Genomic DNA, 25971 nt, shown 5'->3' with positions numbered 1-25971 from the left:
GAAGAGGGTCACATGCTCTGCAGTCAGTAAAAATTTAGCAATGAATTTTTTATCTGGAGATTGAAAAGTCAATGGTGGCAAACAGTTTCCCCGGTGCGTTGTGCGAAGAAAGTAAGATTTCCGAAAATGATAGGTCATGGAAAAATATACGCGAATTACCTTGAAGTGGTTCAGTCTGCTTGATCTCTGGGATGCAGCCAAAATGTACGTATGACAAACTTGAAGAGTTGCGATAAAGCGGATAAAAGAATTTCAGCCCGGAAGCTTGACGACGTATGTGAAGGGGTTCGAAGTTGAGCTGTCTGAGCATATAATTGATCGATGAAGTTTCCCGATAATCATACAGAATAAATCTGGCAATGAGGTGCTGGATACACTCCAGTTCGACGATATCCTTGGCATAGTACAGGGCGCATACTATGCACCCATACCCGAGAACAGGTGTGACTAGAGAGCGGTGTGCTTCAAGGTTTAAGCCTTAAGTAGAGCCTTTCAACTTTTGCCGAAGAAAATAAACCTCAATAAATGACTTAATGCTAACGTTGTAAATATACATGTCCCAATCGAATTGGTCTATAATTTTAAACCATATATATTTAACAGCTGAAGAAAAGATATTAGGCTCCTCCCGCATGTGGCATTTGTAATCAGAAGCCTTTTCATTCACCTTACCGACATAACAGTTTTAGCAAAATTAAACATCATACGCTTCCACTCACAGGACTCAGGAAATTTATAAAAGGTCTGATTCAACAAAGGTTTTTTATTAAGCACTGTATATAAAAATGCCCATAACACAGCGGTTGCCAAAAATATTTTACTTCCACACTGTCATTGACCGTGTCGGCAATAGTCTTGATATAAATTAAAATAATAAGGGCGCAGTCAATTGAGGAACTCTAGGCAACACATCTTACCAGCAGATCTAAACCCCGCATAATGCACAGACTGGGGCCTATTGCGTAAGTAGGCCTGTGAACACCTAATCAAACTGTGAGGAACCTGCGATTTTCTTATTTTCTCGATGAGTATTTAAAACGCTGTGTTGAACGAAAAGGGAAACAAATGCAAACGCTATCCCCGAGCGTGGCGTTCGTAAGGACGAATAATATATATATATATATATATATATATATATATATATATATATATATATATATATATATATATATATATATATATATATATATATATATATATATATATATTCGGCCGTTCCAAGGCCTAAAAGTCAAATTACATTGTTTCAAACGTTGGTCTCTGTTCAGTCACTACGACTGACCGTGCCAAGAAGTCTTTTTGCCACTTCCTCTCAGAAATAAAGTCTGCAGCGAACGAATCTTTATGGTAACAGTTTGCTCCAAAATTTGTCCAGTTCCCGCCTGCTGCCACAATACGCGACCTAGTGCTTTGTAGTCGTAAAAGGGTGTTTTTACTCTTACTTAACACCCATGTAAATTCGTCGCACGGCGCCGACCGTATACGAAAAGCCTTTCCTAAATGCTATTTCATCATCTTTTTATTATCTTCGGTGCGTCAGTTAAGCAAAAGTTTATTATCAACCAACTGGTTAACAGCTGTAATGATTCGAAAATTGAAATCGGGATAGAATTGAAATGTGGTAACTATAAACAAATGTCTGTAATATACACTTGCTCTGTATTATGTGCTTGCCCATAACATATCTAATAGCTTCGAATTAAAAGGCATTTCGACATTCTTGTTCTTGTGAATTTTTTGCTATCATGCGAACAGCAAGAGGAGAACATGTGGTAACGGCAACAATTTATATTTTCACTTTTAAAACAAAGACCAGAGGTGTCGGTGGCGCCACATTGTATTCAAACTGCGTTGCTCTAGTGGCCGGCAGGTTTCTGCATGGAGGAAAAAAATGGCATTGTTTTTTAAAGTAGTTACACCGAGTAGGACTTCGGGAGACCACTTCAGCCAATTCTTGTGTTAAAATGACTTGTTATTGGTCCCAGAATATACACAAAAGATCATAAGTGCACAAACGAGGGTCCCGTAGTCAAAGACTGTACCGAGACCGTCGATAGATCAATAATACAAGAAATGATTACAGCACAGTTGATGAATAATAATAAAATATAGAAAATAAAAACTGAATACTTCACCACAAAAAGTCTAGAAGCACGATAACGCAGGTAATATACATATAAGAGAATAAAACATCAGCTTTCCAACAAAAATATCTTGAGCTTATTATTGAATGCAGGCAAGGAAATTGATGTGTTTAGAGTGGGCAACAATGTATTCCGAAGTGAAATTGCTTAGAAAGACGCCGTCGTCTTACCATAACCGGTATGGACTTTGGAGAGCAGAAAATTGTTTTTTTCTGCAAATCTGGTAGGGTTGTACTTGATCAGCAGGACAACTACATAGCACCCTACAAACTGAAAATGTAGGGTGCTATGTAGTAACCTAAACAACATGATTGCAAGGCGATACTGGAAAAGCTGGTGGACTGGTAATATCTTGCAATAAAGAACGAGCATTAGTAGAGAAAGGAATACGGTTAATAGCGCGGGTGGCCTGGTTATGTAAGTGTTGCAGAGACGATAAATGACAATGACAAGTATTTCCCCATGCAATAATCCCATAACTTATGTGACTATGTATGAAAGCATAATGCAAAGATAGCAGTAGGTTGCATGGAAACTATGACGCGCCTTAATTAGGCCCCTGATGCCAAACAAGGATTTTTTTATGAGCGATATGGACGGAAAATTCAGGAGCTGAATCAAGAATACCGCCGAGAAAGTTGGTGTTATCAGGAGCCGGAACATTACAAGAACAAAGGGTTAACGTAGGAGGACAAGAAAGAACTTTCTGGCTACTTTTGAAGACTATGAATTTCGTTTTAGCGGGATTAATCCCTAACTGATTATCAGTACACCATTTGGCTACATTACTTAGAACGGCATTCAGTTCAAGGGTCAGATCATCTATGGACGTATTAGATAATGACAAGTTAGTGTCGTCAGCATTTAAGGCACACTGAGTTGCACTAATAGATTTAAGAATGTCATTAATATATAGTATGAATAGTAATGGTCCTAAAATAGAGCCCTGAAGAACACATTGGTTAATAGTTTTAGCTTCTGAGAATCTTCCACTAATTTTGATTATTTGTTGACGATCTTCCAAATAGCTTTCCAGCAGTCGCGACACGGGACCTGTAATTCCATAAAATTCGAGTTTTTTAAGCAGTATGGTGTGATTAATCATATAAACAGCTTTTGTGAAATCTAAAAAGACAGAGCCAATAAATTCAATATTAGCAATACCTTGCTTGATAAAATCAGTGAAAGAGATCAGAGCTAAGTTAGTCGAGCTGGCAGATCGAAAACCAAACTGATGGGGGGAATTCATCTTAACTTTATCTAGGTAATTGTTTAAGCTTTCGAACTATCAATTGCTCAGTGATCTTACTGAGAAAAGATAAAATATATATGGGTCGATAGTAAGAAATAATTCGTCTGTCTCCTTTCTTGAACACTGGGATTACCTTAGCTGTTTTGAGGCAAGCAAGAAGACACCTGTCTTTAGGATGAGATTAATAACACGACAAAGTGGTTCAGAAACCACATTGGCTACAAGTTTAAGGTGGCGGGAGGATATCTTATGTAAACCAGGGCCAGTGTTCTTGAGGCCGGTAATCAGCAGTTCGATTTCACAAGGGGAAAGAAAAATAAGAAAAAAAGATTGTTTAGAGCGCTTTATGTTTATTTCTGAGCTAACTAGACGACTATATTGATGTGCAGAATGGAAGTCACTAAAGGCATTCGTAATGTCGTATGGCTCAGTGTAGACTGTACCATCGAAATTAGTTTCAGTGAGAGGGCTGTTTGCACTGGGCAGTTTGAGGATGTCACTCAAAAGTTTCCACTGCTCTTTAGTCTTATTGCCATTTTTATGTATTTCTCACTTGTTTCAGTAGGTTATTGGGACAGTAGCGTAGTTTCTGTAGCGCCGAGCTAAACAAGCAATAAAAGGTTGCTTTTTGGGTTTTTTAAATAAATTTTCTTGGTGCCGCACACAGCCTAATAAACTGTGTCAGCCATGGATTGTGGGGAAATTTATAATTCTTTCTTCACTTTACTGATGTTGTACTCTCAGATACACAGATGAAAAAAAACCGGCACAAACATTCCATTGCTCGCTCCGAATAGCTCGATGCGAATCACGGAGACCAGTCTGTATTATGATAGCACTAACAAATTATTCGCTATTAAGCCTGGAAATGTAGAAAACTTAACACGAGGGACGGGAAACTTCACCGTGCGTAATGAAAATAGGAAAATAATTCGTTATGCCGAGTTCATAGACACGTGAGTAGGGTGAGGGTGAAATATTAGTAAGGATATGGCTAATTAACGAGGAAGATCTACAGTGGGTACATCTGGTTGCAGCACTTATGATTCATTCGTACCCGATCGAGTTCAATGACCCCTGAGTAGGGTGAGTGCGAAATATTGGTAAGGATATGGTCGATTAACGAGGAAGATTCAGTCAGGATATATCTGGCTGCAGCATCTGATGCATCGGTACCTGAAACACTTAAACAACTTAAACCGTAAGCACATAAAAAGTTAATATAGTAAACAACCTAAGTGTTTTCCTTATTTTAAAAAGTTGAAGTTGAAGTTGAAGTTTATTCATTTCTTACAAAGGAGGAGCCGGGACTAAAAGCTGTGGCGACAGCTTGACAATGGTCCCGGCTCCTTTACATACCCGGCAGTACAGGAGGAAAAGCGACGGCTATACATACAACAAACATACATACATACAAAGCAAAAGTAAATAAATCAACACTTCGCAGGCCACCTATGCACATCATGCAAAAATGACAAAATAAAATGCTATGCGATGAAAAGGTCATAGATAATCATACAAAGAATGGTGCATAATAATCAGAAAGATTGCATCCGAAATTCTCAAGGAAAAGAATTCTCCCGACAGTATTCCCGAATTTCTTGTTTTGATTTCCGGGTTATGTCAAAATTTTCTTCGTTTAATCTGTTCAGCAGAATTGGAAGGTTATAACATAAGGATTGATTCATATAATAGGCTCTTGTTGTTGGGGTAAACCAAATTTCTCTGTGTCTTGTGTCACGGCAGCTGGCGTTTTCTCTGAGTTGTGCAAGCAAAATGATGAGGTTGTCGGGGTGTTTTAGGTGAGATTTGTAACATGATAGTAGTCTATAAGTATATAACGCAAATATTGGAAGGATTTCATACTTTACAAAAATATTCCTGGTGGGAGAAAAGAGTGGTACATTGGCAATACATCTCACTGCTTTTTTCTGAAGCAGATGTATCTTGTTAAGATTTGTTATGTCTGTTGTGCCCCACACTATGTTACAATATTGCAAATGAGAAAGTACTAACGCATTGTAAAGTATGATCTTTACCCTGATTGGAAGTTCATATTAATGTCTCCGGGATTTATAATATTCTTGTTTTCGAAATAAAGTTTATTTAATGTAGCATCTAGCGCTAACAGAAAATCAGGGATTGATGATGAAGGGGAATTATAGATGCAGCCGAGTACCAACTTACGACAGTCAGCGGAAAAAAGTGAATGATTCGCTTCAATCCAAAATGATTCGCATTGCGTTGCATTCAGAGCAAGATTTGATCAAGGCTGGTATGATATTTCTGGGGAAATAAAAATTGCAGCACCCCCATGGTTGCTGGATGGGCGATCGCAGTATTCTGGTATATAGGACGCAAAACCAAATAGGTTGCCGTCAGAATTGGAGTCATGTTTCAGAAATGCAAATGAAGGAAAACGAGTGCCGAAGTGAAGTGATAAAAATATTTATAGATTCATGGTTTTCCAGAGGCTGCGCTCGTTGAAATGGGTAAGAGAATGAGTACTGCCTGCAAATATATGTTGAAGCTCATCAGGAGACAGTGGAATGATCAAGGGGGACTCAGCTGAGGCATAAGCCATGTAGTGGCAAAACAAGGCATAGACCTAAGGGTTTGTTTCCGAGCTGCTGCGGAAGGCCTGAAGGTCTTTTTCCGAGCTTATACGGAAGACCGTACATTCGTCAGTCTTACACGCACGAATGCGACAGTTGTCAGTAGAGAAATGCTTCCAAGTAATTTCCTTCTTGAGCAGCTTATCCCTGGAAATCAGCTTCTTGTTGTCAAATGGGAGGTGCTCGTTCACAAATATTGAGGAAGATGAAGTTACAGGGAAGCCAATTTGGTCCTTTGGGTCAGCTTCACGTGCCTTGCGCACGAATTCACTTTTCTTCTCCCGACACACAAAGCGAGCAATCACTGTTTTTTCTCAGTTTTGTTTTTGGTGGCTGCACGATGGACTTTGTCAAAGTCAGCAGAGTAGATAGGACACTCAGTGGTGTTACCAATGCTCTCCAGCACTTTTTTAACACCGTCGCCTTTAGTCACAGGAACTCATTTTCTTTACGCATTATTGATCACGAGTAATGTTCGAGTTGTGCAACCCTTTTGGGGAGCTTGTCATTTTCTTCCGCCAACAGCTTCAATAGCAACCGCATGCAAAATCTTATCGGCCGCGCGCGGGGACTGAGGTAGGGAGGGAGGGTGCGGTTCCCGCCATTGACGGAGCAGCATCGCAAGGCCTCCGTCGCTGGCTCTCCGCTAAGCGTTAGAGGTTAAGCCGTCACACGTAGCTGGGGTTTTTCAGCTTCGTTAGTTGAGTGCCGCTATCGCACTAAATAAACTCGGCAGGGGGCGCACTGCGATAACCTTGAAGCCTAGATAGAGAAAGGTCAAAATGAAAGGGCCGGTCTCTCTGTTGTCACACAATGTGATGGTGGGGTCGCCACTGCACGCGCGCATGCCCGGATTAGCGCCGCCTACTCACTGTAGATCAAGCTCCTTGCTGTAGACGCCCGATCCATGGCCTTCGCAGACGCGCGCACTAAAACATACCGACTCCAACACATTAGGGACTGACTCGGAGAGCGAAAACCGGGGGAGGGAAGGCTGCGAAGGCTGGCTGCGTGACGTCATGCTGAGGCATGAGCTTTTTTCCCCGATGGTTTAAAACGCCTGAGCCGAACAAATCACACTTTAATAATAGCATTGCACTCAATGCATACGGCTAGTTTTGTTGAACGAGACTTTTGACGCCTTAATTTCTTTTCTCTCAACGAGTAATTTTTGTGCCTTTTCATCATTTCTTAACATGCTTTCAATGAGCAGACTGTAACTATGCTGACAAAAGCGCTGTCATCGGCCGCGCTGCGGACGGCCATAATGGGATGGGGTTATCTATGGTAGATGATTAACTTAAGTAACACTGAAAGTTGTGCGAGTTGGTTAATTGAAGTTCATATTTAAAAAAAGCGCAAACAACTGACGGGGGAAAGGCAGGAAGAAACGACGACTTTGTGTGTTTTCCCCGTCAGTTATTTGCACTTTTTTCAAACATGATTAGGGAGGTGAGGCTAGTCATTTTATAGATAGTTCTTTTTATAACCATCATAGACCACCGATGTTTAATCAACTACCTGCCACTGCCACGACATAGCGGCATTCCCGTGTAAACAAAGAATGTTTTCTGCTGCGCTTCTCAAAGGGCCACATGCCAGTATTGCTTAATTTGGGCAAAGTGCTTTCGGCTGCCCCAAAGAAATTATGGCCGATAAAGGGCAGCGTATCGCTCTTTTAAGTAGACAAGCGAAGGGAAACGACTGGCTCGTCATCACATACGTATGAAGGTAGCCAAGAGCCTACGAAATGAAGGAGCGCAATAAAATGTTTCCAGTTTTTATTCATTTGAGGTGTTTCTTAATGGGGGATAAACAGTGTAAAGATTTTTGATTAAATATTAAATTTATTGAAGAATAAAGAAATTTGTTCAGAAAGCAGATGGGCTAGGATCTCGCCGGCGGATTGTGTTTTTTCTTGCTTTCTAAACAATTATCTTTAAGCCATGAAATAATTACGCATGAACCTCAAGTAACCACACAAATTAAAAAAAAAACTATATAGAAACATTCGCCTACGCTCCTTGGTCACGGTGGCTGTTTCCCTCCTTCATTTGCATGTCATAACGACCCCTCATTTCCCTTCCGTTGTCTGCTAATAGCTTAACGACGGCCTCGAATCAGGCAGTCTTGATGCCACATGTAACATAAGACGGTTCTCGCACAGCTTTTGCGCTCACAGTTCGATGACATTCTACGTGGCACTCGCGGTAATAGAGGAGGTACTACGCCCGCCGCTAGGGACGAGGGTGGCGCTCGTGAATGCTTTCAGGGTTAGGCTACATGCAACATAAATACCCCCGAAAGTACAAAAGTACAACATTGCACAGCCATCGACGTAGCTCAGTTGGTTGAGGACCGGACGCGACATTCATTAATGGGTTTATGGTTTTTATGGGGTTTAACGTCCCAAACCGACTCAGGCTATGAGGGACGCCGTAGTGAAGGGCTCCGGAAATTTCGACCACCTGGGGTTCTTTTACGTGCACGGACATCGCACAGCACACGGGGCTCTAGAATTTCGCCTCCATCGAAATTCGAACGCCGCGGCCGGGATCGAACCCGCGTTTTTCGGGTCAGCAGCCGAGCGCCGTAACCACTGAGCCACAGCGGCGGCGCGACATTCGTTAATCGAGGGTTCAGATCCCATGTGGTTGTGTATAATCCTGCTGTCTAATGAGTTGTTTTTAGGCGATCGAATAATTGCAGTATCAGTCTCCCAAGAGTAACGACGCAAATTAAAAAGAAAAATCAACATCCCCCTATGATCCTTAGTTTCTGTGGCTGTTAACTTCCTTCATATGTATGCCCTTTTAAGTGTTATCTGCCACTGTCCACATCTACTAGTTTTAGTCTATAATGAGTTGCTAAGCTACAGTGTTGGTTTCCCGACAACCGATGGAGCTGTCTGTGAATTACAATTGGTGGATGTCAGGAAAAGCCGCGAAATCTATAATGAATACTAGGGAAATGACGGGAGCAACATTGCCGCCAGAATCTTATTAACTATATGGGGAGCTTTATGCCTAATTTTTATAAATTATGTTGCCTCAGCTAGGCATTTGCTAATACATTTATTAGTGTTCGGTGATGTGGAGACCACTATGGTTTTTCTTTAGTTTACTGCGCTTAACCTGATAAAACACCATCGAAAAAGTTAGTAGCATTAGATGAATTTCTCACTGACTGTAGCAGCCCTCGGATGATTTCTATCCTAATTTCAATAATCTTGTTGCGGTCAAACATCTTTCACGGTAGCTGAGTTGGATAACTGAAAGAATAAGATGCAATACAGTACTTTGATTAGATCATTTTACAAGATGGAAGAAACTCCTTAAAGATTGAGCTTTGTAGCTAGCAACATCAGTCTTGCTTCCCAATCTGTATTCTCGGGTAATAATAATAATAATTGGTTTTTGGTGAAAGGAAATGGCGCAGCATCTGTCTCATATATCGGCGGACACCTGAACCGCGCCGTAAGGGAAGGGATAAAGAGGGGAGTGAAAGAAGAAAGGAAGAAAGAGGTGCCGTAGTGTAGTGCTCCGGAATGATTTCGACCACCTGGGGATCTTTATCGTACACTTACATTGCACAGCACACGGGCGCGTTAGCGTTTGCCCTCCATATTCTCGGATAAATTTTAATTTTTTTCATTAATTTAGAACTATCCTGTTGATAACGAATAATTAAACATTATGTATACACTCCTGGCAAGCGATCTACCGCATACTTTGAGTAAATAATTTCAGATATTACCTTCGCGAACCACTCTCCCACTTCATTCAACGTGCAGCTCAACGTGCTTTGTTAAGCCAGGGCTCAATGAATTCTACCGCTTAAATTAGTGAAATGATACGTAACTAAAAAAAATGTTGGCGCGCACGCCCTCGCTTTCTCTTTCTTCAAAATGAATTTACTCAAGCAGAATACGCTGGCCTACATGCAGGTTTAGCAACCTGTGCATTTGCGACGTTTTCTATTATTTTTTCCACTGAGAATAGCTCTTGTGCCGCGCTGGTGCTGTCGGTTCCTCTGTCCAAGTGTAAAAGCTTGTTCACGCAAGCAGAAGCCGTATCGCCTGTGCGAAAGGGCTTCTACTCCGCAGTAGAGCACATCGGAAGAAGCATGGAATGCGAGAGCGGCAGGGGCTTCTGCTCGGGGCCTCTTGCATTGAAGCGAAAACAGCGATTTCTGTCCACTGTTCAAGAGTGGGAACTCGGCTAAGACCGCCCTTTGTTTTTGCCTGCGTCTGCGCCGTCTCTCTTTGCGGTTATTGTTCTTACCATGTGTCACCAACTGGACTGCAACTTTGCCCTCCTAAGACTTGCACAGCTGTCCGGTGAACAAGAGTACGTGTACGCCGTCGTTTAGGACGGTGAATCCATCGCATGGTGGTTGACTACAAGACAGAGCATAAAATGGGCCGAACGCACGAGGAGTGACCGCTTGTAGTCTCTGCATTGACCGTAACTAAGGCGTACGCAGAGTCGAAGACGGCAGAAAGTGGGTAACATATGATTTCGACATGTGCGGATTCGGCCGTCATTACGGCGCTGACTGACGCCGCCAATTCACGTCGCGTGACGCAGGTTTACCAGGCCAGTAGAGAACCCGCAGCAGATGCCTGTTCGCAGCCCCTTGGTTGTTGCCATGGCAACGTGTCACGCGCTTACTTCCGTGGACGGAGAGTTGATCGGGGACCCGCTGGACCTCAGCATGTTCCACGCAACTCGATGGGTGAGAAACAGCGCGTCTTTTTCTATTGTGGTAGTTGATACGTTCAAAGGGCGGCGGGTACTGTAACTGTGGTCTCTTCTGCTCGATTTGAAATATTAGCATTACACTCACAGCGTTGAATACGTGTGCATATGCCACGGGCACAGGGTGATTAGTACATAATATTCCATTTATTTCCATCAAAGATGGGGGAGGCGAGGCAAAAAGCTGCGATAGCAGCTTGACAAGTCCTCGTCCCCTACAAAGCAGCAGCAGTACACGCCGACAACCCGACATATCTTTCATCGAAGAAAAACATAATAATACATATTAAAGTACAGAATGCACTACTCGTACATGAAAAACATAATAATACATAATAAAGTATGGGATGTACTGCTCGTACAAAAAGTGAATACAAGTTTCTAAGTGGGAGGAAGATTAGATACTAATATCTAAGAAAAATGTAATGGTAAAAATGAGCGCACAAATGTAATACAGCAACATAAAGGCGACATTGTTTGATAGTTCATAACAAAGAAAGCATTCACAAATGTATGCATTCATGACAACTGAATTAGGCAAAGCTTAAGTATAAGTAAAAATATATAGGACACACAAAGGTAACATTACAGGAATAAATATTTCAGTTCATGTGGCTTAAGATCAAGAATATGAATGTTATCCTTTAGGTATGTGTTTAGTATATTAGGAATTCGATATTTTAGTGTCTGAAATCCATAATTAGTCCGGAAGGAATGCACTTTCCAAAACTCGAGATTGCGTGTGGGGTAGCGTGATGGACCTTTTATGGCTAATTCGGCAAACCTTATTAAACTATTGCATTTAGCTTTCTTTTCCCTGATAAGCCCAAGGCACAGGTGATAATTGTACATGTTTTCAAAACGTATTATGCCAAGGTTTTGCATTACAGAGTATATATCACAATCGTATTGAGAGCGTGTAATAATTCTAAGAACCCTTCGCTGTAATATACTCAGCTTGTTTATGTTAGTTAGGGTAGTAGTACCCCAGACCAGACTACAATATTGTAAATGAGAGACAAACAAGGAATTATATAGGAGTAACAAAATATTTTTAGGGAGGAAATCTCTATGTCTGTACAAAATGCCGTTAATCGAGGCGAGCTTACTTGAGATGTAATCGACGTGTCTGTCCCAGGACATATGTTCCGTGAAGATCACTCCCAACGTTTTAAATTCACTCACTATTTCTATCTCCGTATTATTTAAACTAAGCGTTAAATTAGGTGGAATCTGTCGTGTCTTAGGACGGAAAACAATCGCTTTTGTTTTAGGAATGCTGATTACCAAGCCATTTTCCTGTGCCCAAGCAGCTACCTTAGCGAGTACAGAGTTGGCTATCATAAACAATTCAGTGCTGTCATCGGAAGAAAAGAATATGCTAGTATCATCGGCGTAAATTACAAACTTAGCTCGATCATCAAGACTGTCAATATCGTTTAAGTATAGATTAAACAAAAGGGGGCCAAGAATACTCCCTTGAGGAACTCCAGTGTGAGTTTGTATTAAATGTGAAGGGTGACCATTGACCTCAACAAATTGACAACGATGAGAGAGGTATGATTTAATTAATTCCCATGCATTTCCGCGAATGCCATAAGATTCCAACTTTTCGAGGAGTAAGGTTCTGTTCAGGTAATCAAAAGCTTTAGTGAAATCAATGAACACACCCAACACAAGTTTTTTTGCTTCGATATTATGTAAAATATACTCCTTTTGATCAAGTAGAGCTAATTGGGTAGACCGATGTTTCCGAAACCCGTACTGTGCGCTCGACAATGCGTCTAATGTATCTAAAAAGGAAACGAGGCGAACCAGAAGAAGTTTTTCTAATCCTTTAGAGAACGCTGGCAGAATTGATATGGGACGGTAATTGCCGAGGTCATTGTGATCTCCTTTTTTATAAATTGGTTTCACTTTCGCTACTTGAAGCTGTTTCGGGAAGGTACCTGTAGTAAAACTCAGATTGAAAATGTGCGTTAGTACAGGTGCTATACAATCAATAACGTATTTTATTGGCTCGATTTGCATACCTTGAGTGTCACAGCTGCGTGAATTCTTGAGATTCAAGAATATAGAAGAAATTTCTTCGTCTGAAGTAGGTTTAAGAAATAGGCTGTGTGGGCAAGGAGGATTATTAGAGAGCTTTGTATGTCTAGATAGCTGAGGGGTTGGGAGGCTAGCGAAGTGATCATTAAATGCGTCGGCTAGGGAAGCCCCATTACTCCGTGGCCTTTTACTCCGTGGCAGATTCTATCATATGCAGGTCATTCTGAGACTTGATACGCAAAGCGCTGTCCCCCTCTTTCCGCCGGACGTAGATTTTAGCATTACGGTGCCAAACAAACTTGAAGTTGTGGTCTTTTGCCCATTTTTTGTTGCCATGAGTAGTTCCCTGCACTGTTTGGTTATGTTTTCTTCAAGATAGACAGCAGTTTCAGCATCACGAAGAACCTTTTGTTTTTCAAACCAGACGTCTCTTGTTTCTTGCCGAGCAAAGCGGACTATGATGCCTGGAATCTTATCGGGTTTCGTCGGGAGGCGGTGAATAGCAAGTAGGTCATCTTTATCAAGTGCTGGTACCTTTAGCGTGTTCACCACATCGTTTACTTTTTGCAATAAATTTTCTTGGTCCGTTTGTTCGATCCCATGGAATTCGAGATTTAGCTTTCGGTTGCGCCATTCTAGGTCATTTAGTTGTTCTTTCACCGAGTCCAGCCCTGTGTGATCTTGAAGCTCAAGTTTGTGCACTTTCTTTTTCAGCCCTTTAATTTCTTCTTCGTGGCGTGCCGTGTCAGCAAGGACTTTGTCATACTTCTCAGACATTAGTTGAATGGCCTGGTCAATGTTGTCAACAGTGTCCTTTAGACTTAGAAGGACTGAAAGTTTAGCCTGAATGTCTGCAAGTGCGATGGAAAATTTAGCCGTTTCCACACTACACTTGCCAGCTGTATTCGATGAAACATCCGATTTAGGCTTTTCTTTCTGCCCACCTCGAGTCTTACCGACACGGCACGTTTGGCAACGCCATGCTTTCTTAGTTGTTTCTCTCATAGAAGTAAACTGAGATTCGGGCATACCAGAGCATTTTCCTATATGATATCTGAAATTACATTCACTACAACTCAGATATATATCGCCGGCATCTATTTCAGATGCACAAACTAGACACTCTGAGACACCGTCACTGTCACTCATGTTCACTAGACACTCATTGGACACTCACTTGGCAGCAGCAAGGACAGTGGGTTACAAGCGAAATTGCAGAAATAATTTCCAAAGACTAACCTGCGAATTGAAACCAGAGGTTCAGAAGGAATGTCGACGTGTCCCCGCTGCTGCCAAAATGAGCGCCGCAGGATTTTCGTCTTGCTTTTATAGGCAGTCCGGCCACTCCAGCGCTGTAGTAAGTGACGTCACCAAGATAAGCGTCGTATGCCGCGGTGATTTCCTTGTAGTGGTGTTCACGTAGACGACTTGCTTGAACCGCACGTTCCCTGAAGATCGGTGCTATGGCGTGGTCCGATGTATCGTTGCCGCGGCACGAACAGGGAACTGCGAATTGAAACCAGAGGTTCAGAAGGAATGTCGACGTGTCCCCGCTGCTGCCAAAATGAGCGCCGCAGGATTTTCGTCTTGCTTTTATACGCAGTCCGGCCACTCCAGCGCTGTAGTAAGTGACGTCACCAAGATAAGCGTCGTATGCCGCGGTGATTTCCTTGTAGTGGTGTTCACGTAGACGACTTGCTTGAACCGCACGTTCCCTGAAGATCGGTGCTATGGCGTGGTCCGATGTGTCGTTGCCGCGGCACGAACAGGGAACTGCGAATTGAAACCAGAGGTTCAGAAGGAATGTCGACGTGTCCCCGCTGCTGCCAAAATGAGCGCCGCAGGATTTTCGTCTTGCTTTTATAGGCAGTCCGGCCACTCCAGCGCTGTAGTAAGTGACGTCACCAAGATAAGCGTCGTATGCCGCGGTGATTTCCTTGTAGTGGTGTTCACGTAGACGACTTGCTTGAACCGCACGTTCCCTGAAGATCGGTGCTATGGCGTGGTCCGATGTATCGTTGCCGCGGCACGAACAGGGAACTGCGAATTGAAACCAGAGGTTCAGAAGGAATGTCGACGTGTCCCCGCTGCTGCCAAAATCCATTGGGATTGGTGTGAACGGACGAAATTTATCAGTATGCACTAAAGGCTTACACAATTATTCATCCATTATAGCTACAAGCCCTGTAGAATATCAATTAGCAGGTAGCGCACACCGAATAAATCACGGTTCCGAGCCTAAGAAGGTTCTTGTTCATGATACATTGAACGCCGTCTAACCATGTCGGTCAATAAAGAGGGCCGTTTTGATCACTTGCTGGCGGCCCCAGCGCGGCGCGAGGAACGGAAGGAAAAAATGGAGGAATAGTAGAACATGTACAAAGTGAATTGTCATTTAGGCAAAATGAAAGCATTAGCATGTGCAGGGGAAAAAGAAGAAACATTCGTATGCACACACGAAATGGCAAGTGCAGCTGGTGTAAAGTTCATTATTTTGTATTATGCATCACGATGAGCTCCTCGAACTGTAGGGGACTGGTGGACTCGGGAGCCTGTTTCTTTTTTTTTTAATCTCGAACCCTTGCCATCTGGTACTCGAAAGTAATTTGCACAAATTGACACTGGAACCACGGACACCTATTAAAGTATGAGGCCACATTGTGGCACGGAAATTTTATAAGCCGAGAGAAACAGCAAATTGGAAGTCTACCATAAAAAACATAATGATTAACAGACTCAAAGTGTTAACGCAAATAAAAAATTTCCATATCTTCAATTTTTTAAAAGTGCACTAAATAAACGCCTTACACCAAAAGTCATAACGTTAATTTCGTTCTTAGCAACACGTTATATTGCCGTGAATCTTTGCAGTGTTTGTTTGTTTATTCAAAGCTGCCGCCACGCCGCTTTATCGCTTTGTTTGCGACGCAAGACGCGACCAGATTTATCTCGATTGATCGCAGCCAGGCAGAGCTGATCCTACCTTGTTCCCGAATGTTCTAGTAATTTTGCACGCTTTATCTTGAATGTTCGCCATCAGCCTTAAATTAAGTACGGCCGACAGCGGCGGGCATTCTGTTCGACGACCGCCGAGCACGTCTGTTGCTACGCCGCCGCCGAGAGATTCAGTCCATTGTGGGCGCAAGTCAGCCCCAAATGAAGACACGATGACAATATGGGCGAGTTGGTGACACATACTTAAGCGAAAATAGCGCGAAAGACGAGGACAAGGAAAGAAAACAACACGATCAGCGCTAACTCACAGCTAAAGGTTTATTCACAGGAAGCAAGGAATATAAAGAGCGCAAACAAACAGGATAACAAAACAGACAAACGTGTAGCTACGTGGAATCGAGGAAATCAACTTAACTGTCATGCAGGCATACCGCCGGGCTGCTAACGCACAATCTAATTTTTTTCTTTATGTAGAACGCCTCCATAATCTCCCTAGTTAACTGCGTTGGATGACTGTACATCACTGTGATGAAAAGTAGGGATGCAAGATTTGCACTTTCTAATATGATCGACTAGATTAATAGGTTTATTAGCCTCCGATGTACTAGCATGCTCAGTTAGGCGCGTGTTAATACAACACCTAGCTACACGTTGGTTTGCTTTGTTATCTTGTTTGTTTGCGCTCTTTATAATCCTTGCTTCCTGTGAATAAACCTTCAGTTGTGAGTTAGTGCTGGTCCTGTTGTTTTCTTTCTTTGTCCTCGTCTTTTGCGCTGTTTTCGCCTGACCAAACAGAGTTTTGTTTAGACACCATTTTCGCAGCCTTTCTGCTCTCCGGACTGCAGTCACCACTTCGTGACATCTGGTGGAGGTACTGGGTTGACTTCCATGTTCCGGACGCCCCCTTCAAGTCGTGAAGCCAGCCCTCTGCGCATCGCACCCGAGGGCGAGCGAGCAGCTCAGCGAGCCAGCCGACGTCTTCAGGGTGAGAAGAATGAGTTCGGGACCCTGCCGGACCGCACCAGACAGCGAAAATGCGCTGCTACGAGCACCGCAACCTCGCCAAAGATGTCGACACCGATCATACTGCAGAAAGCCGCGGGTGCCGCCAACTTTCAATGGATCCCTAGGTGAAGACCCTGAAGACCTGCTGGACCAATTTGAGAGCGTGGCGTCATTAAGCAAGTGGAATAATGCGGCAAAAATTGGACACCCATTTTTCTCATTGCATGGCTCAGCACGCACGTGGTACAAAAACCACGAGTCGTCCCTTACGACATGGGAGCTATTCAAGACAGAACTATTGAAGGTATCCACCAGTGTCGTGAGGAAACAAAGAACTGAACGACTCCTCGAGTCCAGGATCCGGCTTCCGATTGAGCCCGTCCGCGGTTACGTGGAAGACATGACGCGCCTGTTTCGCTGCGCCGACTCCCAGATGACCGAGGAAAATAAAGTTCAGTTGTTTAATGCGCCGCGTAAAGGAACAACTCTTCGGCGGCCTCGTCCGCCAACCGCCAAAAACCGTCGGCGAATTCATGCAAGAAGCTTGCACAATCGAAAAGATCCTCGACGTCCGGGCTCGGCGGTATACATGTATACCGCCAAGCGGTTGCAACCGCCCTTCCTCTGTGCAATCAATCCTGACATGACGACCACCACTAGCGACAACTCGCGGGAAGGGATCCGCGAAATCGTCCGCGAGGAGCTCAAGAACGGCTACTGGCAAATTGAGGTCGATGAAAGAGATAACGCGAAAACCGAAATCATCACTCCACATGGGCTCTTTGAGTTCAAGGGGATGCCATTTGGTCTCTGTTCCGCACCATCGACGTTTCAGTGGGTAATGTATACAGTGCTGGCCGGTCTAAAGTGACAAATTTGTCTGGTATATTTACATGACGTCTCGTCTTCGCATCGAACTGTGAAGAGCTCCTCAAAAGTCTTCGGGCAGTACTAGACTCCACCAAGTCTTCGGCCTAACCTTGAAAGCAGAGAAATGCCACTTTGCCTACGAAGAGCTGCTGTTTCTAGACCACATCGTTAGCAAGGAGGGAGTACGCCCGGACCCAATGAAAACAGCTGCTATTGAACAGCTTCCACCGCCGGCCGATAAGAAAGCAGTGCGCAGATAACTCGGACTGTGCGCATATTACCGACGACTTGTGAAAAACGTTTCGCGCATCGAGCAGCCCCTGACCCAACTGACGAAGGCGGACGCGCCATTATAATGGGAATCCCCGAAAGCAGAAGCCTTCAAGGAACTTCAGCGTCGTTTACAATGTCCACGCCGATCCTCGCGCCTTTTGATGAAAACGCCGATACTGAAGTTCATATCGACGCAAGCAGCGTGGGCCTAGGCGCCGTCCTCGTTTAAAAAAGCGACGGGCTGGTGAAAGTCATCGCATAAGCTAGCCGTTCGCTTTCCAAGGCCGTGACTAACTATTCGACGACTGAGAAGAAGTGCCTTGCACTCATCTGGGCTACGTCGAAATTCCGCCGCTACCTAAACGGCCCACCGTTCAAGATGGTAAGCGATCACCACGTGCTTTGCTTGCGTGACAATTTCAAGGACCCATCTGGCCGCCACGCTCGATGGAGTCTGCGCTTTCAGGAGTTTGACGTCACCGTCGCTTACTAGTCCGGACGCCAGCACTCTGAAGCCGATTGCCTCTCATGGGCCCCTGTAGATGCACCGCTGCCGGACGACGATGAGAACGCCTTCCTGGGACCCATCAGCCCCAGATCTTTTCCACAGCAGCAACGCTCGGACCTCGAACTAAAACGCCTCATCGAGCCGTTGGAAAGCAGTTTCTTCACCCCCAGCCTCATTCATGTGAGGACTGTCTTCCTTCTGTGTGCAGAATGATGTCCTCATTAAGAACTTCGCAGCGCACAAAACAGCCTACCTCCTTGTTGTTCTTAAAGTTCTATAGCTTCACAAGACGAGCCCGCAGCTGGACATCTCGGGTTTACTCGCACCTTCCGCCGCATTCGTGACAAATATTACTGGCCCCGACTGTCTACCGATGTTGCACAATGTGTGAAACACCTGCCGAGAGTGTCAGCGACAAAACACCCCTCCCAGCCGACCAGCAGGATTTCGGAACCCCATTGAACCCCACTCAAGGCCTTTCAGCAGATTGGCATGAACTTGTCCGGCCCTTTCCCAAAGTCAACGTCTGGAAATAAGTGGGACATCATAGCGACCGACTACCTGACCCGCAACGCTTACGCAAAAGCCATATCGAACTAAACAGCAGCATAAGTCGCCAAATCTTTCGTGGAGTCCATTCTTCTGCGACACGGCGCCCCTGATGTGCTCATCACGGAGAGAGAAACAGCACTGACGGTGGAAGTAACGCAAGCCATCCTGCGTTACAGCCAAACCAGCCGCCGGAGGACGACAGCATACCATCCGCAGGCCAACGGACTGACTGAGCGCCTGAACAAAACCATCGCCGATATGCTCGCCATGTATGTCGATGCCGAACGCAAGACCTGGGATGTCATACTGCCTTACGTCGTCTTCGCCTGGAAGCCCGCAGTGCAGACCACCCAGATGACGCCTTTTAGGCTCGTTCATGGCAGGGAGGCCACGACCACGCCAGACGCCATGCTGCCCCACGTTACCGAAGAAGAGAACGTTGATGTCGCCGCCTACCTTCAACGCGCAGATGTAGCTCGATGACTTGCCCGACTGCGCATCAAAGACCAGCAGCGGACTGACTCCAGACGCTACAACCTACGAAGACGCAACGCGGAATGCAAGCCAGGAGACCAAGTCTGGGTTTGAAAGCCCGTTCGCCGCCTTGGATTGAGTGAAAAGCTTTTGCGCCGCTATTTCAGCCCGTACAAGGTTCTTCGTCGGCTGCGTGAACTGCATTGTGAGGTCATCCCTGACGCAATGACTGCATCCCAGCGACGCCGCGTACGACCAAAAGTTGTCCATGTCATCCGTCTAAAGCCATATTATGCGCGCTAAAGGACGTTGTGCTTTCACACAGTGTTTATTTTCGCACGATCTGTTTTATTTATTGTAAGTCGCCTTACTTGATTTAAAGCATCGGGGTGATCTTTCTTTGAGGGGGGAGTAATGTCGCGAATCTTTGGCGTGTTTATTTGTTCATTCTTCAAAGCTGCCGCCACGCCGCTTTCTCGCTTTGTTTGCCATGCAGGACGCCACTAGATTTATCTCGATTGATTGCATCGAGGCAGAGCTGATTCTACGTTTTTTCCAGAATGTTCTAGTACTATTGAGCGGTTTATCTCGAAAGTTCGCTATCGGCTTTAAATTGAGCACGGCCGACAGCGGCGGGCATTGTGTTCGACGACCGCCGAGCACGCTCGTTGCTAGGCCGCCGCCGAGTGATTCAGTCCATTGTGGACGCAAATCAGCCCAAATAAAGGATTTTGTCTAGACACCATTTTCGCAGCCTTTCTGCTCTCCGGATTGCAGTCACCACTGCGTGACAATATTTATAGTAAAATACATAAAGACGTGAGCTGTGCAAGAAACAGAAATTTTTCATTAAAATGTCACTAATCTCTGTTAAAAATAATTATGGTAACGTAAGTTGTCAACGTTTAATACTGAATTGGCCAAAAGAATGCTCTGCATATAGGATTCGTTTTTGGGAAAAACGAAGCAGTAACAAAAAATTGAGAGAATTCACATATTTTGGTTCATTACAGAGAAAGATATAGAAAAAATAAAAGCAAAAATTGTGAAAAAAACGATGTACAGGAATAAAGTTATGATCGATTGCGTAAGAACCAACGGGAGAAAGTGAGTTTATTTGTGTTGCCTATCTGCAAAGCCCCGTAGGGCAGCACAGAACGAGGCTACTGGTGTTACATATGGAGATGCCAAAGTGATTCAGTGCGCCGAAAAAAGCACCATTCGATGAGACCTATACTGTCCCAGAAGCAAACTCTTCCAGTCCCGTGTAATTCTAACAAAAAAAGAGTAAATAATACAATTTCCTAATTTTCAAGCCTTGGTTCATACAGTTCGCCGTTTATGCCAATGCTACTATACTAGCATTGTGGAAAATGTTATTCTGACATTTATTCTGGGGACCTTTAGCTGCTCCCTATTAAGTTTGTTCGCTTTCTGTCATGCTATATTTATGGGTATGATTTCCTAGAACGAATCTCACCAACGTATTCAGAATTATTTTCGAATTTACTTATACAGTCGAACCTCGTTACGACGAAGTAGCATCAGGACCGTAAATTAGATCGTTACATCCGATATTCGTTGTAACAATAAACATAAATATCGTCTCTCACAAATCCGCAATTTGGCTCGCGCAAATATTTTAGATACTAAACTGCATTATTGTTTGCTTCGAACCCACTATAAACAGCTAATTCTTACCTGTCTTCTTGTGGCATTTCAAACAAAACAGACCGGAATTTAGGAAAGTCGAATTACAACTGAAAAACGTTGTTTGACAAAACAGGTCTGCGTTCTTTTATTTAAATAAGGATGTGATCTTCGTCTGGTGACTTTCAGAGCACTTAGCAGAAGAAAGTTTTTCATAGTGTCCAGGCACGTGATGGTTATTTCTACTTCAGCAGTTTTGGTCGTCGGCAGTTTTTCCAAATAGCCTTTCAGCCTCCTAGCTGGCCATGTCCGCGGCCTCCGCACTGCTTATCGGTGGTTCATCACGTTCACTGTCACCTTCGCTATCGCTCCTGCTGTTATCCTCGGGCAACACGAAGCGATCAACAAATTCTTAATCCGTCAGCTCGGGCGCCACGGCCAAGTTCTCTTCGGCCAAAACTAAATCATCAAATGCCATGCATGGGAGTGCCAGTGGATCCCAAGTTTTGTGCAGCTCTACCAGGTCTTCGGGCTGAACTTCGTCTTCGACGGCAGGCAAAACAAAACCGGCATCCGTGAAGCACCTTCGTATTGTGGACTGCTTCACCTCATTCCATGATCCGTACAACATTTCGAGCGTTATCTTTATGTTGATGGTTGTTGATCTGCGTCGATCGATATTGAAAACCAGTTGCATCACCAAGCGCTACCGATAATTGCACTTGAGCGAACTGATAATGCGCTTGTCCAACGATTGCAAAGCAGAAGTTGCATTTAGTGGCAGAAACGCCAAACCAACTGCCCTCAGCACGGTAGAGACTCTGTGCACTCTGTGCCGCTCTGTGTTGTGCACTCTGTGTTGCTCAAGAGCAACAGGACCTTCCTGTGCTTCTTCTCCCTTTCCTGGTAGAAATGTTTGAGCCAGTCCTCAAAAAACTTGGACGTCATCCAGGCTTCTTTGTTAGACAAGTACTCAACCTGGAAATTACGGACGCCTTTCAGGCCCCTCGAATTTTCAGACTTCCCAATGACGGTGAGCCGTCTTTTGGCAGAGCTATCCGTGTTCACGGCAACAACAACCGTCACCAGGCCTTTGTTCCTTTTGCCTCGACGGCAGGTTTCGTTCTTTACTGCCAGTGACCGCTCTTGGAACAACATGAACAACACGCCAGTTTGGTCGACATTGTGCACGTCGCACTTGTATTCCTGGAGCATAGGCCGAAACTTCTCTAGCACATTTTCTCATGTCTCAGCGTCGACAGGAGACCCTTCGCCAGACATCGTGTGGCACGTGATCTCGTGCCTGTTTTTAAAACGTTGCAGCCAACCGCTTTTTGCACGGAAATCATCATGCCCAGGTACGCAGGCCAGGCTGTTGGCCTTCGTATAAAATGCTCCCGATACTGGCAAGTTTCGTACCCTTACGTCATTAAACAATGAAAGGAAATCCTCTTCCCCGCCCGGGTGATGGCAAGGCCTAACTCGCTTACGGTCAGCTTTTATGGCATCCTCGGTGTTGCCCTCAATCTTCTTCCATGCGGCCAAAGTAGTGGATAAGGTACTTGTGGAACGCTGTATTCCGATGCAACATCCTTTTTCTTGCGGCTGCTGTCCACACCTATCAATGTGCAGCTTTTCTCGAGCGAGATAGCCTTCCTCTTTGTAGCCATTTGGAACGCTGCAGGAGAAGATATGAGAAGAGACTGACTCTGCCATCGAGGAAGGAAAACTCGGGAGAGGCCCTCGCTATCCGAGCTGTATGCCAGATAGTGTGCCGGTAGTGACGAGCTTCCTTCAGAAGGCAAGCGCGCTGAGACAGCGGCCTGAGACGGCCGGGGGGGGGGGGGGGGGTGACGCAGGGGGGAGCCGGCTTCAAAAAATGTGACGTAACCGCCTCTCCTCTTTTTATCCTTCCTCCATGGACTGTGGTGACGCCGGCTCGCTACCGCTTCGCTGTTGCTAGTGTTGCTGCGCTTGCTTTCACCGCTGGACAAGTCGCGCCGGCCTCCGTCCTTTAGTCCTCATATGAGTTTTCAGTGTTTTTGCGCTCTGTTCATAAGTAGCGCGACCAGTCAAACGCGCAATCTATGTGCCAGGCGGCCAAACTTTCTGCAACCTTTTCAAACAATAAAAAAAGCGTGGTTGTGAATTGTCTTCCAATATTTACTTTGCTTTTTTGATGCTACCTTTAGAGTTTTTAGCCTAACGTAAACCAAATATTTCTTCGTTACAGCCTATATCGCGGCGGACCTCGCGTTTTCGGTTTCATTATAACAATAAATGCGATAGAAATCCAGCATGACCAACCAAAGTTCGAATTTAGTTCGCTGTAGCCGATAATTCAAGATATCAGTGTTCGTTATAACGAGGTTCAACTGTAATCTGAGATCTCTGTGGGTCCAGACAAACACATCCAGATTCAATTATTCATCGCACGTGACTGAAATACAGCTGTGCTTTTAAATAACGTCGTGAATGTATGCGATCCCGCGGCAAAAATCTCGAAACTAATGCGGCCTTTTTCTCACCTTAGTTATCATGCTTATTATATCGTAAACAGATGTAAACAGGACTACTAGATATCTATGTGCCTCGCCTGTGCTTGAAGCAACATCGGTAATAAAATACATACACGTATGCTTGGCCCGTCTTCTTGTAAATGTGATTTTAGCAGTTTTCTAATCTTTTAATGGCATATACCCAAAGGGCACACCAGTCTGCTGTAGTGTCTCAATCAGCTTGAAAGATAACTGAATACGAAATGGCACTTGGTACTCTCGAAACAACATCATCATGGGACGCGCCATCGGCTGGGCAGTGCTGTGAAGATCTCAAGCATATCGGCCATAGACGCAGAACCACTGTAGACAATCACCAAGCACGCATCATTGAACCAGAATCCTTCATAAGGCACTGCAGTTGAAATCTTTGCATCTTGAAATCTTTGATGCTAGCATAAAAAAAAAAGGTTTTTTGTTCTCCTTGAGAAAAAATGTCACAAGATCTTCAGGGAGCGTAATATATTTTAGTCGAATTAACTCAACAGTGTTGCACACGAGTTGCCTAATGCAAATCCGTGCTGGCCGGGTGTGGCACTTTTTTTGCTCTGGGCATTTTTGTCAGCGCTATTCAGAGCTTATGTCCAAAAATAATGTTTCCCAGTGAGCGCCAAAAACCGATTTCTGATTATATACTACATATTATATACTCCCGCCCCCTTGCAAACATTCTTTTCAGATGCAGTGCCCTGCTATAATTTCGAATTTATTATCGTTTTAAGTGCTAAATGATGTGGTGTTCATAAATAGCACAAATACTACTACAGCATATAAGTTGCTGCTGAGCTGTGATATTTTTATTTTTCCTCTACATTTTTCCTATTGTCAGCGTTTTTGAAGCTAATCTATGATTAACGAGTTTTTGGCTCAGATAATATTGTTGTGAGCTTGTATTAGTTAACGGAACAAGGGTTTATTGCGTAACTCTCGTTGCATAGACGGTATCATGCCGCACATCATGGTTCGGGAGAGTCTCCTGAAAATACACAGCGTGCAAGGTCATCCACCATTCAGCAGCCGTCCTTGCGTGCATGAGGTGAGGGCACACCCATACAACAGCCCGGTTGCTCCATCCAGAAAAATACAGGATAATGGGAATGTGGGCTGGATTATGCGTGACGATGCGACCCGGACGAGCTCTCGTGAAGCCGTTGTAAGGAGATATCCTTCTCTCCTACAGGCCATGGAAGAACCAGTGGCGGAGGCGCCTCAATATGACGTGCTAACGCCGACTATCGTCAAGCCACGGCTGGACAGCAAGTGGGCTGACGAGCAGGAGCGACTACTTCGGCTGCCGCCAGCTGACCCTTCGTGCGAGGTGGGCGATTTGCCTGACATGCGATTTTTTTTTCTCTGGTGAGGGGGGCGGGGGGGGAGGGAATGGACGCATTGAAAAGATAACGTGAGAGAGAAAGGAATGGATGCTTGGAAAATTATGACAACAGGCCACCGTTCCCGCACACGGGTGCCAAAACAGAGTAACAGCTCAGTGCCTGTCATTCTTTCCCTATACTGAAAAAAGCAGCGCCATGTACCGTCTTCCAGTTAGAAACTCGCTCTTTTTTTAGTGCTAACACTGGAGGTCGGTTTAATTCAGTGGACTTGCACTGAAGCCTGCTTCCACTTGCATCACACTAAACCACATTGGATTTTCCCTTACCTCAATGGACCACCGCCGGTATTACTGCAAAGACGGGTAACGAGACATCAAGCGCTGGCACCTCTCCGGCCACCCTAGCAAAGAAGGAAAGGCTGGATATCCTGGTTCGTAAAATCGAAACTAAGAATGGCCATGAAAGCTCGTTCAGTTCTCTTTTCTGCTTTGCACACATATAAAATGGCCTCGTTCGCATTTTTGTAAGCGCGAATACAGACTCCCTTTGTGCATTTTCTCTCTTACAAGCATTTCACGTGACTTCGGCGTCGAATGCGCTCACAAAAGCCGTTTTTTTAAGTATGCAACGCTGGAAAGCCAGCGGAGCTAGCTGTACAGTGCGCAATTTCGACCTCCAATTTTTTTAATCACATTGCCGATAAATAAATAAAAAAACTGCCCCAATCTTCAAAGTTGGGAGCCTTGAATTTCTAAATATATTGTCGCCTTTGAAGTAAAACAATTTAAAAAGTTTACTAGTTAACTTTATGCAATTAAAGGTCTAATTATTCAGCTTTATCACCTAATATCCGCCTTAGTGTACAGTCCACTTGCACAGACCACACCTAGATATCTGTGGATGAATAAAAAAATTCCTCCAATAAAAAGACACGCAATTTTCTTGGCAGTAACTGCATACCTTAAAAGTAAA

The 25971-nt window shown here is 44.4% G+C and overlaps 1 protein-coding gene across 14 annotated transcripts in view; it reads left to right on the top strand.

Annotated features, from left to right (window-relative positions):
* Window positions 1–25971, top strand: part of LOC144122196 (polyamine-transporting ATPase 13A3-like) — a 738347-nt gene that overhangs the window by 295502 nt on the left and 416874 nt on the right. For all 14 annotated transcript variants that reach the window (XR_013312846.1, XR_013312843.1, XR_013312839.1 and 11 more), the window contains exons 15-16: window positions 10601–10748; window positions 24846–24983. Coding sequence is in view for 6 of the 14 variants with exons in the window: in XM_077655777.1 (XP_077511903.1) it covers window positions 10601–10748; window positions 24846–24983 (286 nt within the window). In the remaining 8 variants the exon portion in view is untranslated. The remainder of the gene's footprint in view (window positions 1–10600; window positions 10749–24845; window positions 24984–25971) is intronic.

Source organism: Amblyomma americanum, chromosome 2 (assembly GCF_052857255.1).
Source record: "Amblyomma americanum isolate KBUSLIRL-KWMA chromosome 2, ASM5285725v1, whole genome shotgun sequence".
NCBI classification, from domain to species: Eukaryota; Metazoa; Arthropoda; class Arachnida; order Ixodida; family Ixodidae; genus Amblyomma; species Amblyomma americanum.
The sequence above is the reverse complement of the archived record's forward strand: the minus strand, read 5'-3'. Positions and strand labels throughout refer to the sequence as shown.